Source organism: Macaca mulatta, chromosome X (assembly GCF_049350105.2).
Source record: "Macaca mulatta isolate MMU2019108-1 chromosome X, T2T-MMU8v2.0, whole genome shotgun sequence".
In the NCBI taxonomy this organism is placed as follows: Eukaryota; Metazoa; Chordata; class Mammalia; order Primates; family Cercopithecidae; genus Macaca; species Macaca mulatta.
The window spans coordinates 79,133,697-79,149,712 of NC_133426.1; the positions used below are offsets into that span (position 1 = coordinate 79,133,697).

The 16,016-nt window shown below is 38.5% G+C and overlaps 1 protein-coding gene across 17 annotated transcripts in view; it reads right to left on the reverse strand.

The window, feature by feature from the left end:
* Nucleotides 1–555: 555 nt before the first annotated feature.
* Nucleotides 556–16,016, reverse strand: part of PHKA1 (phosphorylase kinase regulatory subunit alpha 1) — a 130,288-nt gene continuing 114,827 nt past the window's right edge. For 8 of the 17 annotated variants that reach the window (XM_077987607.1, XM_077987605.1, XM_077987604.1 and 5 more), the window contains 4 exons: nucleotides 14,418–14,588; nucleotides 5,930–5,983; nucleotides 4,088–4,288; nucleotides 556–2,862 (listed from right to left, as the gene is read on the reverse strand). In XM_077987607.1, the coding sequence (XP_077843733.1) occupies nucleotides 2,689–2,862; nucleotides 4,088–4,288; nucleotides 5,930–5,983; nucleotides 14,418–14,588 (600 nt within the window). In that variant the 3' untranslated portion in view covers nucleotides 556–2,688. 17 annotated transcript variants of the gene reach the window in all.

Genomic DNA, 16,016 nt, shown 5'->3' on the forward strand with positions numbered 1-16,016 from the left:
GGGAGGCTGAGGCAGGTGGATCACCTGAGGTCAAGAGTTCGAGACCAGCCTGGCCAACATGGTGAAACCCCATCTCTACTAAAAATACAAAAAAAATGAGCTGGGCGTGGTGGCACATGCCTGTGATCCCAGCTACTCGGAAGGCTGAGACAGGAGAATCGCTTGAATCCGGGAGGCAGCGGTTGCAGTGAGCCAAGATCAACCCACTGCGCTCCAGCCTGGGCGACAGAGCAAGACTCTGTCTTAAAAACAGAAAAGAAAAGAAAAGAAAATGTTCCCTATAGATGTCAATAAGCCCGCTTGAATTTAGTAAGCCTTGTTTGAGTGGGTATGTATTTGAATGATTAAACTGCATTTCTTTACATATATTATCTAACATATTATAAATGTATTATATACTATATATGTACTATATATTAATATTATTCTACTTCAAACCAATGAATGAGCTTTGACTGTACTGTATAATTAAGCAGAGTATGTAGAATAAAGCCATGAAATAAACTCCAATCACAAAAACACATGTAAAGTTTTACACATTGGCACCAGACATGATTTAATTGGAAATTCTTATTATTTATTCTATTTTCAAAACATAAGTGCTTTTTGAAAAAGTCTAACATGTCTTTTTAGTACCACACACTTAAAATGAACAAAATACGAGTAGAGTTTTCTTAAAAGTTGCTTTAAAAGTTAAATACCACTGTATGGGGACCATAATGACACAATTTCGTAAACTCAGAGAAATGCAGCCCTTCGAGTCAGTTCAGGCGAATGAGTGGATCTTTTGCCTGGGGCACTCCAGATATACTCCCTGAGATTGGGGTACACTTACAGCCAGTGAAAAGACAAATAGTTTCAGAACAGGTTGTAAACTTTCTTTAAAAGTGTCCAGAAAATAATGTAGTCAGAAAGCTACTTACTGTGTGTTTCCATTTGCTGAGAGAAGTGCTGAAAAGGTTGGCTGTACTCTCTTTGTTTCTACTATCTGTATTCTATCACCCTACTATATACTTACTTATTCATTGTATTCATAAGATTGTCACTGGTTCTGAAAAAATTGTTTAGAGAGTCCCTCATCCCCACCCTCACCATTCCCATTATTGGGGAAAAACCTTAGAAATCCAAGATAAAGGAGGGGGTTGAAGTAGGAAGTTATCTGAGTGCAAACAGGGAAGTTAGCAGAGTCTCTATGCACAATTCAGAAGAAGGAAAGTTAGGAGAAAGATTTGTCAAGCAAGGTTACCTACACATGGGACCAAGGAAGAAGACTAAAGCTATTCTTCCACCAACCTGTGTGTGTCAATCTGAGTCCACAGTTACACCCCCTCTCTCACATGCAACATTCTTACTCAGTCCATCAAATGTAGATACAGATTGACATACAGACACATCAAAACTGCTTACATTCATAAAAATTCCCATGTATGCTTACACACACACACACACACACACGCATGCACAAATATGTGTCTTTATAAGAAACAGACATATGCCCACAGATACCATGTATATAGGGATATGTACACTAGAATTAGGAAGTGAAGATATATATGAAAAAGTTTAAGAATAGATGGGGGGTGGGGTGTCAGGGAGTTGAGTTGGATGTGGTAGAAAGTAGGTGAGTGAGACAGAGACCAAGAGCACATGAAAAGAATGCTAAGTAGAGCAGCTATAGACTAGACTGCTGAATTTATCTTTGCTCAAGACGGAGGCTTCAAATTATTGTCTGTGTTGTGTATTGGCCCATTTTTCAAAGGCAGGGATTAGGCATATAAGGCTGTCTTCAGGGAACTAAGCCACCTCTGATTCCCTCTCTCTTCCCCTATATATAAGACATTGTCTAGGCATCTTTTCTTCTTTCCCTTCCTCTCTGGAGTTGGGCTCAGGGCTCCATTTCTCTGGGTTATTCTGCATTTTCTGCTGCAAATACATCTCTGAGTACCAACAACCTTTATAAAATGTGATTTCAAGTGTTAGTTCAGAAATTCTTAAATATGCACACTGCACTTGCATTTTTGGATATTTCACCAAAGCGAGAGAGGCATTATATGTGCAGACACAGACAGGGCAACCAGTAGAGACAATGATTCTACACAGAAACAATTTTATCACTCAGTGTGAGGCAACCGGTAAGTAAGGAAGAAAACCATGATCCAGTACTCTCTTTTCCTAAGAAAAGGCACTTAGAATAGATAATTCTAATTTATAGAAACATAAATACTTAACAATTTAGAGTTATTCATTTGAAATAATGTCCCAAAGTATCCACCACTCATATACACAATAAAATCACAAATAAGAAAAACCAAGCTTTAGGAATAAGTTATTATTAACACTTGCTCCCCAAACAGGAGTTAGAAAACTATGTTGGTAACAGATCTAGAGAATAAAAACACATGCAAACTTTTATGGATGATGAAAGAAATAAAGCCAGTCATGACAGGCCTGGTTGAGTGTTCATTATACTCATAAGATTGTCACTGGTTCTGCAAGGTGAGCCTCCAGGTAAGTGTTCACTTCTTCTAAAGTAGTTATTTTATCGAAGAAGTTCTCTCTTCTTGGGAAGGATGGGACAGAAAGGGGCAGGGTCAGAGTGATTAGGCAATAACACTTTAGTTCCATGCACAATCAACCGAGGCAGGGACCAACTGTCAAAAGGCTCCCAGAAGCCAGGAACCAAAGCCCTCATTGCATGGCACAGATGCTGTGGGGCAGGAACTCCTGCACGTAGGTGGCGGCTGCCTTGGAGAGGTAGGTCATGGTGCCAAACCTGCCACTGGGTGCACTGTCATACAGAAGAGTACAGATGCCAGATGCGGGATCCTTTGCCAACATGATATCATCTGCGCCGAGGGTTTTCTGTTTGGTTTGTAAGGGTAGAAGAACACAGGTGAAAGGAAAAATTACTAATCCTACTAAGTAAAGTCCTGATCAATATAATTCAGAACCTCCTCCCCAACACCAATTAGTTGGGCCCTAGGCTGTTTATCCAAGAAGAAATAGGATTATGGACGAAAGGGTGAATATGAGTTTGTATACAGGCATTTTTCACTAGGTCCCCAAATCATGCAAATTATTTAAAAATTATTAATTGTTTAGAATTTTCCCCATTATGATCAATTTCTAAAAGTTAAATATAATCATTAATCTATTGAGTCATACCTATTAATAGACAAATGTTAACACAAATCACCCTAGTGGAGTTTCGGTCTGACTCCTTCTAGTACTACTAATTTCAGCTTGTATTCTTTTATGCTGCATTTGATCGTGATTTCTTTCTAAGACAACTTAATTCAAATAGACTAAGTTTTCTGAGGCTAGAGGTCTATGCCTAAAAGGGAACACATTTTTAGATACATAGACTGACAGCAATCCAGAATATTTAATATTAGAATTGTCCTGGAAAAACCTGGATACTTTTCTTTTGCATTTCCTCCCAAGGGCTAACAGAATGAAAACACCAATTACATGTTTTGAAAATTTTCTTATTGCCAACAGTACCTGTCCTTCACTTATGTGCCCTGTGAATACAGGCAACATTTGGGACACTTTCAATAGTTTGTGTTTTTGAATGTGGATAATTTCCTGGAAGAAGATTTATTAAGAAAATAAGAAAAATGTAGAAATAAAAATTTCACTTTCTTATTTTCCTATAGGTGAGTAGCAAAAGCAAAAGCAAAGCAAAACCAAAACCAAATCTCTTTTCCTTAATAGTTCAGAAAGGATATGCCATCCAATAGTTTCTTATTAGGTCCTTAAAGCTACAAAAAGCATTGTGATCAGAAATTTGAAACATGATGCTAATGGTATGCTTCAAGGCCTTTCAGGGAAAAGCATAAAGCCTCCTGAGTTCCAGGCAACTTTACCCTCTAACACAAACCACAAAACACATGGTGAAAGACAGAGGTCTTCCTGCTGTCTACTTCTTTTGCAAACAGAGCTCAGAGCCACTACAAATGAGGCCCAGAAAAGAAGTATGAGGAGGAGGGCACAAGAAGGTGACCACGGCTCCTCAAAGACCTCTGAATGTTATAAGGTTAGAGTAAAAACATTTCTCTATTGCGAAAACAACAGGTTTGCCTACCTGTTCTTGAAGGAACAAGTCATTGGCAATATGCACTATCTTTTCCACAGCAATGATGCTTCCGATGCTATGAATTTCAATATCTGCCAGCATGGTAAGGACAAGGATGGCTTCAACCAACAGCTGGCGGTACTCTGGCTGAGGTACACGATTCAGGACAGACTCCACATGAACAGAGAATTTAATCTCACCTGGAGTCATCTGTGATAGAGAAAAAGAAAATCACTTCCTAAGAGTCCATCATCCAGGAGACATCAATTACCTGCTCTGAAAGGCAGTAAAAACACTGTAGCCATGAGCATCGATTCAGCCCCCTTCAAAATAATTGAATAAGTAAACTGGTTCAATCTTTTTGGAAGGCAATCTGGCAATGCATAACAAGAGCCATGAGTGTCCATGCCCTCTAACCCATAATCCTATTTCTGAGAGTTCATCCTAAGATAGTAATTCAAAAGAGAAATGAAAGCTCCATATAGTAAAGTACTTATAGTAGCTTTAGTCACAAGTGTAAAACTAGAGGTAACCTAAACATGGGAATGGCATATCATGGCATAGCAACTTCATGCGTTTTTACATGACTGTTTATTAAAATCTGATGACTGTAAATAAAGGAAAAACTTGGGTAAAACTTAAAATTGTATGTATAATACATAAAAATTAGAATTATGTAAAACATCGCATACTATTAGATTAAAAAGGGCATTAAGAAATGTAAAGTTATTTGGGGGTGAAGGGGATTGAGAAGTATGTTTTGATAAACTTGTGTTGAGTATATCCTCTAGGGAGGCAATGTAGATTTGTAGTATAAAGACTTGGGTTCAAGTCTTATCTTTGTTAGTTACTAGTTATACAACCTTAGACAATTAATCTCTAAATTTGTTTCCTTATCCATAAATTAGGAATCATAATTCCTTCTTTGCCTATTTTACATAATGGTGTTTAAGACCAAATTTAAAAATGTAAAAATAATGTTTGGAGACTCTTAAAGGTACTATTCAGGTATGTATTATTAATTATATGAACATTTCACTCTTGCCTAAATGTAGAGAAAAGACAAATGGGGGACATGGCATTCTTGATTAGAGAAAAGGCCTGTAGGCAATAGTGAAGCCCTGAAGCATAGCATTAGCTTTCTGTACCTTTCCCCCAAGATCCTATCTGCAACAACCCCAGCATTTTTGAGAACTTTCTACTATTGAATCTTACTACTTCTATCATACTAACACTAGCTCCTTTGTTGAATCTGTGTAAAAGCTAGTTTTTATAATTTTGGACAAAAAGGAAAATATAAAAGCATCTGATAATCTGTGTCTGTGGTTCATAGTAATGTTTTTCAACCATGGTTATATATCAGAATCATTCTACAGATTAAAAAAATACAGATGCTATGCTCACGTCCCATCCCTGGAGATTCTAATCCACTAAATTGGAAATTGGAACCCAGGTTACCCCAACATATAGTTGTAGCTAACAACCACTGGTTTATGTTCTAATGGTCTACAAACATCCTACTAGAGAAAGGTGGCAATGTGAAGGACGGGGCACATGAGAAGTCATGCATTGTTAGATTTCTATCCCTCTGCCTTATCTAACCCTCACAACACTCACATAAGCCAGCCTAACTTAAACAACCATTAAAAGAATTTGTCTTCATATAAAGTAATCCATAATTATTCTATAATATTATCTTTCAATTAAAAAATTCTCTTTTCTTCAAATGCATTTCATGTTCAGTTGATTTATAAAAGCATAGATCTGTCACTTTGAAAAGTAAGTGATCACTGGGATACTTTAGCCAGAAAAGTTATCAGTCACATAAATGTGCATGACAGAGACTCTTACCTCTCTAGTGGTAGAAGAAGGAAGGACAAACCCTTCCACAGAAAGTCCGTGACACTGCAAAACAGAAAATAAACCATGTCACCAAAAACCATATCATCAAGGATAGACTAACAACATGGAGGCTGTAAGGAGACACTGTATTTCTAAGTGTGCTTCATGTGGTATATGCTGAGTAATCACAGGCCAGCAAGGGGCTCTGCAGTCCAAGTGCCCTTGCCATGGGTTGTGATTCCTAAGTGCCGAGATGCAGGATTGGACTATAGGAGACCTAAGGTTCATCCTCTACTTAGGGAAATGGAATGGGTAGGAAAGTTCCATCTTTTGGGATAGACTAGTCCCAAATATTCAGAGACTATGTAGAAAGATATCATACTCGGTCCCAGGACCATCACAACCAGGCCTTTGAAAAAATTTTTAGGCCATAGGAAAAAACTCAAGACATGCATTTATTTATTTACTTATTTTTTAGCGAGCAGAAGTTTTTTTTTTTAAATCCTTGTATTTTTTTTTATTATTATACTTTAAGTTCTAGGGTACATGTGCACAACACACAGGTTGGTTACATATGTATACATGTGCCATTTTGGTGTGCTGCACCCGTTAACTCGTCATTTACATTAGGTATAGCTCATAAGGCTCTCCCTCCCCCCTCTCCCCACCCCACGACAGGTCCTAGTGTGTGATGTTCCCCACCCTGTGTCTAAGTGTTCTCATTGTTCAATTCCCACCTATGAGTGAGAACATGTGGTGTTTGGTTTTCTGTCCTTGCGATAGGGTTTGGTGAGCAAAAATTTTATTTACACGTTGCATCCATAAGCATATATATGTATTCTTGTACAATTAATTTCGAAAAATGTGTAAGAAATTACTATAATTTGTTAATAAACCAAAACACATATTAAAATCAAGGGATTTTAGGTAATTCATTTTGTGGTGTTCTCAGTACAAATGGTACACACCTGACTTGAAACATACAAAAAGTATAAACTACAGCAGTCCAAAATGCAAGTATTAATTTCATGGCACTCCGACAGCTATGAAATTTGTTTAACCCAACATGTATGCTTATCACAACATTCTATAAGAATTTTTCATCTGTGAATGTAGAGTTTGGATCACTTTTCAGAAATGGCAAGTACGCATTTTGCCATGTTATGATTAATAAAAAGGATGTTTATTAAAAACCTTGGGTCTCCATTCCAAGATGGCCAAATAGGAACAGCTCTGGTCTGCAGCTCCCAGCGTGATCAACACAGAAGATGGGTGATTTCTGCATTTCCAACTGAGGTATCTGGTTCATCTCATTGGGACTGGTTGGACATTGGGTGCAGTCCACAGAGGGAGAGCCAAAACAGGGTGGGGCATTGCCTCACCCGGGAAACACAAGGGGTTGTGGGATTTCCCTTTCCTAGCCAAGGGAAGCCATGACAGACTGTACCTGGAAAAATCGAGATATTCTCACCCAAATACTGTGCTTTTCCAATGGTCTTAGCAAATGGGACACCAGGAGATTATATCCCGTGCCTGGCTCGGCAGGTCTCATGCCCACCGAGCCTTGCTCACGGCTAACCCGGCAGTCTGAGATCGAACTGTAAGGCGGCAGCCTGGCTGGGGAAGGGGCGTCCACCATTGCTGAGGCGTGAGTAGGTAAACGAAGCTGCCAGAGAAGCTGGAACTGGGTGGAGACCACCTCAGCTCAGCAAGGCCTGTTGGCTCTGTACATTCCACCTCCTGGGGCAGGGCATAGCTGAACAAAAGGCAGCAGACAGCTTCTGCAGACTTGAAAGTCCCCGTCTGACAGCTCTCAAGAGAGCGGTGGTTCTCCCAGCATGGTGTTTGAGCTCTGAGAAAGGACAGACTGCCTCCTCAAGTGGGTCCCTGACCCTCCCGGGTAGCCTAACTAGGAGACATCTCCTAGTAGGGGTTGAATGACACCTCATATAGGCAGGTGCGCCTGAGACGAAGCTTCCAGAGGAAGGATCACGCAGCAGTATTTGCTGTTCTGCAGCCTCTGCTGGTGATAACCAGCCAAACAGGGTCTGGAGTGGACCTCCTGCAAACTCCAACAGACCTGCAGCTGAGGGACCTGACTGTTAGAAGGAAAACTAACAAACAGAAAGGAATAGCATCAACATCAACAGAAAGGACATCCATAACAAAACTCCATCTGTAGGTCACCAACATCAAAGACCAAAAGGTAGATAAAACCACAAAGATGGGGAGAAACCAGTGCAGAAAAGCTGAAAATTCTAAAAACCAGAGCGCTTCTTCTCCTCCAAAGGATTGCAGCTCCTCGCCAGCAACGGAACAAAGATGGATGGAGAATGACTCTGAAGAGCTGACAGAAGTAGGCTTCAGTACCTGAAAGTGACAGGGAGAATGGAACCAAGTTGGAAAACACTCTTAAGGATATTATCCAGGAGAACTTCCCCAACCTAGCAAGGCAGCCCAACATTCAAATTCAGGAAATACAGAGAACACCAGAAAGATACTTCTCAAAAAGAGCAACACCAAGACACATAATTGTCAGATTCACCAAGGTTGAAACGAAGGAAAAAATGTTAAGGGCAGCCAGAGAGAAAGGTTGGGTTACCCACAAAGGGAAGCCCACCAGACTAACAGCGGATGTCTCAGCAGAAACTCTACTAGTGAGAAGAGAGTGGGGGCCAATATTCAACATTCTTAAAGAAAATAAATTTCAACCCAGAATTTCATATCCAGCCAAACTAAGCTTCATAAGTGAAGGAGAAATAAAATCCTTTACAGACAAACAAATGTGGACAGATTTTGTCACCACCAGGCCTGCCTTACAAGAGCTCCTGAAGGAAGCAATAAACATGGACAGGAACAACCAGTACCAGTCACTGCAAAAATATGCCAAATTGTAAAGACTATCAATGCTAGGAAGAAACGGCATCAACTAACAAGCAAAATAGCTAGCTAACATCATAATGACAGGATCAAATTTACACATAACAATATTAACCTTAATGTAAATGGGCTAAATGCTCCAATTAAAAGACACAGACTGGCAAATGGGATAAAGAGTCAAGACCCATCAGTGTGCTGTATTCAGGAGACCCATCTCACGTGCAGGGACACACATAGGCTCAAAATAAAGGGATGGAAAAAGATCTGTCAAGCAAACGGAAAGCAAAAAAAAGCAGGGGTTGCAATCCTAGTCTCTGATAAAACAGACTTTAAACCACCAAAGATCAAAAGAGACAAAGAAGGCCATTACATAATGGTAAAGGGATCAATTCAACAAGAAGAGCTAACTATCCTTAATATATATGCACCCAATACAGGAGCACCCAGATTCATAAAGCAAGTCCTTAGAGACCTACAAAGAGACTCAGACTCCCACACAATAATGGGAGACTTAAATAGCCCACTGTCAATATTAGACACATCAATGAGACAGAAGGTTAACAAGGATATCCAGGACTTAAACTCAGCTCTGCACCAAGCAGACCTAATAGACATCTATAGAACTCTCCACCCTAAACCAACAGAATATACATTCTTCTCAGCACCACATCGCACTTATTCCAAAACTGACCACATAGTTGGAAGTAAAGCACTTCTCAGCAAATGTAAAAGAACAGAAATCACAACAAACTCTCTCTCAGAACACAGTGCAATCAAATTAGAACTCAGGATTAAGAAACTCACTCAAAATGGCACAAATACATGGAAACTGAACAACCTGCTCCTGAATGACTACTAGGTAAATAACAAAATAAAGGCAGAAAGAAAGATGCTGTTTGGAACCAATGGGAACAAAGACACAAAGTACCAGAATCTCTGGGACACACTTAAAGCAGTGTGTAGAGGGAAATTTATAGCACTAAATGCCCACAAGAGAAAGCAGGAAAGATGTAAAATCGACACTGAAACATCACAATTAAAAGAACTAGAGAAGCAAGAGCAAACACATTCAAAAGCTAGCAGAAGACAAGAAATAACTAAGATCAAAGCAGAACTGAAGGAGATAGAGACACAAAAAACCCTTCAAAAGATCAACTAATCCAAGAGTTGTTTTTTTGGAAAGGTCAACAAAATTGATAGACCACTAGCAAGACTAATAAAGAAGAAAAGAGAGAAGAATCAAATAGACACAATAAAAAATGATAAAGGAGATATCACCACCAATCCCACAGAAATACAAAATACCATCAGAGAATACTACGAACATCTCTGTGCAAATAAACTAGAAAATCTAGAAGAAATGGATAAATTCCTGGACATATACACCCTCCCAAGACGAAACCAGGAAGAAATTGAATCTCTGAATAGACTAATAACGGGCTCTGAAATTGAGGCAATAATTAATAGCCTACCAACCAAAAAAAAAGTCCAGGACCAGATGGATTCAGAGCCAAATTCTACCAGAGGTATAAAGAGGAGCTGGTACCATTCCTTCTGAAACTATTCCAATCAATAGAAAAAGAGGGAATCCTCCCTAAGTCATTTTATGAGGTCAACATCATCCTGATACCAAAGCCTGGCAGAGGCACAACAAAAAAAGAGAATGTTAGACCGATATGCCTGATGAACATCGATGCGAAAATCCTCAATAAAATACTGGCAAACCAAATCCAGCAGCACATCAAAAAGCTTATCCACCATGATCAAGTCAGCTTCATCACTGGGATGCAAGGCTGCTTCAACATACACAAATCAATAAACGTAATCCATCACATAAATAGAACCATCAACAAAAACCACATGATTACCTCAATAGATGCAGAAAAGGCCTTTGACAAAATTCAAAAACCCTTCATGCTAAAAACTCTCAATAAACTAGGTCTTGATGGAACATATCTCAAAATAATGAGAGCTATTTATGACAAACCCACAGCCAATATCATACTGATTGGGCAAAAATTGGAAGCATTCCCTTTGAAAACTGGCACAAGAAAGGGATGTCCTCTCTCACCACTCCTATTCAACATAGTGTTGGAAGTTCTGGCCAGGGCAATCAGGCATGAGAAAGAAATAAAGGGTATTCAATTAGGAAAAGAGGAAGTCAAATTGTCCCTGTTTGCAGATGACATGATTGTATATTTAGAAAACCCCATTGTCTCAGCCCAAAATCCCCTTAAGCTGATAAGCAACTTCAGCAAAATCTCAGGATACAAAATCAATGTGCAAAAATCACGAGCATTCCTATACACTAATAATAGACAAACAGAGATCCAAATCATGAGTGAACTCCCATTCTCGATTGCTACAAAGAGAATAAAATACCTAGGAATAAAACATAAAAGGGATGTGAAGGACCCTTTCAAGGAGAACTACAAACCACTGCTCAGTGAAATAAAAGAGGACACAAACAAATGGAAGAACATTCCCTGCTCATGGATAGGAAGAATCAATATCATGAAAATGGCCATAGTGCTCAAGATAATTTATAGATTCAATATCATCCCCATCAAGCTACCAATGACTTTCTTCAAAGAACTGGAAAAAACTGCTTTGAAGTTCGTATGGAACCAAAAAAGAGCCCGCATTGCCAAGTCAATCCTAAGAAAAAGAACAAAGCTGGAGGCATCATGCTACCTGACTTCAAACTATACTATAAGGCTACAGTAACCAAAACAGCATGGTACTGGTACCAAAACAGAGATATAGACCTATGGAACAGAACAGAGGTCTCAGAAATAACACCACACACCTACAACCATCTGATCTTTGACAAATCTGACAAAAACAAGAAATGGGGGAAGGATTCCCTATTTAATAAATGGTGTTGAGAAAACTGTCTAGCCATATGTAGAAAGCTGAAACTGGATCTCTTCCTTTCACCTTATACAAAAATTCATTCAAGATGGATTAAAGACTTAAATGTTAGACCTAAAACCATAAAAACTCTACAAGAAAACCTAGGCAATACCATTCAGGACATAGGCATGGGCAAGGACTTCATGACTAAAACACCAAAAGCAATGGCAACAAAAGCCAAAATGGACAAATGATATCTAATTAAACTAAAGAGCTTCTGCACAGCAAAAGAAACTACCATCAGAGTGAACAGGCAACCTACAGAATGGGAGAAAATTTTTGCAATCTACCCATCTGACAAAGGGCTAATATCCAGAATCTACAAAGAACTTAAACAAATTTACAAGAAAAAAAAATCAAAAAGTAGGCAAAGGATATGAACAGACACTTCTCAAAAGAAGACATTTATGCAGCCAACAGACACATGAAAAAAATGCTCATCATCACTGGTCATCAGAGAAATGCAAATCAAAACCCCAATGAGATACCATCTCACACCAGTTAGAATGGCGATCATTAAAAAGTCAGGAAACAACTGGTGCTGGAGAGGATGTGGAGAAATAGGAACGCTTTTACACTGTTGGTGGGACTGTAAACTAGTTCAATCATTGTGGAAGACAGTGTGGTGATTCCTTAAGGATCTAGAACTAGAAATACCATTTGACCCAGCAATGCCATTACTGGGTATATACCCAAAGTATTATAAATCATGCTACTATAAAGACACATGCACACGTATGTTTACTGTGGCACTATTCACAATAGCAAAGACTTCGAACCAACCCAAATGTCCATCGATGATAGACTGATTTAAGAAAATGTGGCACATATACACCATGAAATAGTATGCAGCCATAAAAAAGGATGAGTTCATGTCCTTTGCAGGGACATGGATGAAGCTGGAAACCATCATTCTCAGCAAACTATCACAAGGACAGAAAACCAAACACGACATGTTCTCACTCATAGGTGGGAACTGGACAATGAGAACACTTGGTCACAGGGTAGGGAACATCACACACCAGGGCCTGTCATGGGGTGGGGGTCGGAGGGAGGGATAGCATTGGGAGAAATACCTAATGTAAATGATGGGTTGATGGGTGCAGTGGGCCAGCATAGCACATGTATACCTATGTAACGAGCCTGCACATTGTGCTCGTGTACCCTAGAACTTAAAGTATAGTAATAATAAAAAAATTTTTAAAAAAACCTTTACAGAATTTAAAGAGTATTCACACAAATCAAATTTGTCGTTCCTAGCACACCAATACTTTTAGAATTTTAAAGTCATTTATAGAACTGGCTGTTGTTCCTTATTACAGTATTCAACAAAACTATCTGTCACTGGGTATAACTCTAAGTATCTTTATAACAATGCTTTCAGAAATGCCAATTTTAATTACTGTACATTGCATGTTGTATATGAGAGATATTGGTTTATGAATGATTCAAAATAATATATTTTCATTTAAATTTTAAGTGCTTTTCTCTGAATATGAAGTCTTAATATGAAAATGAAATCAAGACATGCATTTATCAGACATGTATCATTACTACATTTTCTAGTTAAGCATCCCATCCCCCCATAAATACTCTTAGCCTGCTCTTGTTTTTCCATAGTACTTATTGTCTTTTAACATTCTAGATACTTTGCTTATTTACAGTTTATTATTTATAATTTGTTTCTTCCTAGTAGAATATAAGTTCAAGGAGAATGAAGATTATTATCTGTTTTGTTCTTTGCTGTATGAGCACATAGAACATTGCCATAATCCATGCATAACTGAAGAGATAAATTATATTTATCACCATTGTGCTATAGAAGTTAGCTGCAAAAAAAGCAAGTTCTCAGTACTCTTCAAAAGGAAGATTACCAGAGCCCATAGTCTGAGGAATCAACTTTTACCTTTCCAAAAGATCACCTGATTCTGTCCTTGGAAGAATATCAGTGCCCAGAGGGGAAAAAACATAACTTAAGGGTTTGAAGTCCTGGATGAAGTGAACTTCAGGTCCTTATTAAAGCCAATGATATAGAAAGTGGCACCTAAGACACTCTGAATGAGACCTATGCATGAGCACAATAGTCTACTTGGCCCTCTAAAACTGTCAACACCATAATAGTGTGACATGCCCTTAAATTTCTTTGGCCAAATAGGCCTTCAAAAAAAAAAAAATGTTGGTCACATCAAAGAGTCTCTGAACTATTACCATCATTATGACTTTGCATTTATTTAGTAATTTTCATCCAAGAAAAAATATAGGTAAGAGCTCCTAACACAAACTCCCCAAGTACTGCATTTGTTTTACTCTACTGATACTTGGTTATGAATAGCACGTTGCTACAAATAACATTTACAACCCTCCACAGCTACATAGAAAGTTAGCTCTTTAGTACCAAATTCATTTGATTAGCAGCAAATGTATCAATGTCCAACTGTGGCCAAAAGCAGAGAAGTGATGATTTTAAAAGTCCAATTTAGAAACAAGACTATGGCAACAATAATAGAAAGAGATTAAATTATTAATAATGCCACAATAACAAATCAACTGTTTCATTTTTATGTTTTCTTCTTGGTTTTGTCTATATGAGTTATGACTTTTACATAATTGCAGTGATTATATTACAGTCATGTCATCCCTGCCAAGGAGACTGAGAATTTCAAGTGGGAAAAATGAGACATCAACAATGTATTATGCTCACCTTCTGCAAAACTTTCCATACTTTTTGATAAAATCCAACTGGGACTCTATTCAGTGCCCCATCCAGCCTTCTTCGGCGTTGCCATTGACCTTGACGACTATCTTTAGATGACTGCTGATCATATGCACCAGGAAAGGACCCACTACTTGGAGTCATAGAGGTTCCAGGTGACTTGGAAGAGGAGAGGAAAGAACATCAATCAAAAGTTATCTCTGTTTCTATGATAAAGTCGTTGAACTTTATAGTGAACAATAAACATACTCTGCAGAATTATAAACCAAATATTAAGTGGAGCAGCAAAGATCAAGAGGTTATAGTGAAGCTAGTAGACTTATATGTAGCTAGCAGTGCTGTACGTTGGTATAATCCTTTTTGAAAGCAATCTGGTGATACATGAGAAGAGCCATAAAAATACTGATGATATGGGACGTTCTTAGCTGTCTCTTTACCCGATTATCTCTGTTAAACTTCTAGCTGGTCCTTGGTTTAGTTTGTTGCTCTCATGGGCCATAAGACGAGCCATAATAAATTTAAAATAGAAATCATACAAAGTATGTTCTCTAATCACAACATAATTAGAAGTCAGTAACAGAAAGAAATTAAGGAAATTTACAAATATGTGGAAATTAAACAACACACTTCTAAATAATAAATGCATTAAGAAAAAATCACTAGCAAAATTAGAAAATAATGAAATGAATGAAAACAAAAGCACAACATAGCAAAACTTATGGGATGCAGCTAAAACAGCGCTTAATGAACAATTTATGTTATAAATGCCTGTATTAAAGAAAGGATAAATATCTCAAATCAATAAACAAACTTTCCATTTTAAGAAAGAAGAGCAAACTAAATTGAAAGCAAGCAGGGCCAGGCGCGGTGGCTCAAGCCTGTAATCCCAGCACTTTGGGAGGCCGAGACGGGCGGATCACGAGGTCAGGAGATCAAGACCATCCTGGCTAACACGGTGAAACCCCGTCTCTACTAAAAAATACAAAAAAAACTAGCCGGGCGAGGTGGCGGGCGCCTGTAGTCCCAGCTACTCGGGAGGCTGAGGCAGGAGAATGGCGTGAACCCAGGAGGCGGAGCTTGCAGTGAGCTGAGATCTGGCCACTGCACTCCAGCCTGGGCAAGAGAGCCAGACTCCGCCTCAAAAAAAAAAAAAAAAAAAAAAAAAAGAAAGCAAGCAGAAGGAAGGAAATAATGATTAGAGTGGAAAGAAATGAAATAGAGTCTAGAAACAAAATAGGGAAAGCATATGAACTCCCAATATTTTCCTATGAAAATATCAACAAAATAGACAAAGCTTTAGCTAGAAGGACCAAGAAAAAAAGAGGAAATAAAGACATCAATTCTGACCTTCAGAAAGAAAAAGGATTATGAGGACATACCATCTGAAGCCATATGCTGACAAATTACATAATCTCAATGAAACAGACAAATTCCTAGAAAGACACAAACTACCGAAACCAACTCAAAAAGAAAGAGAACATCTTAATAGACCTATTACAAACAAATATATCAAATTAGTAAGTACAAAACTTCCTACAAAGTATGGGTGCTTGGCTCGTGGTGCATGGGCATATGGCTCGTGCCTGT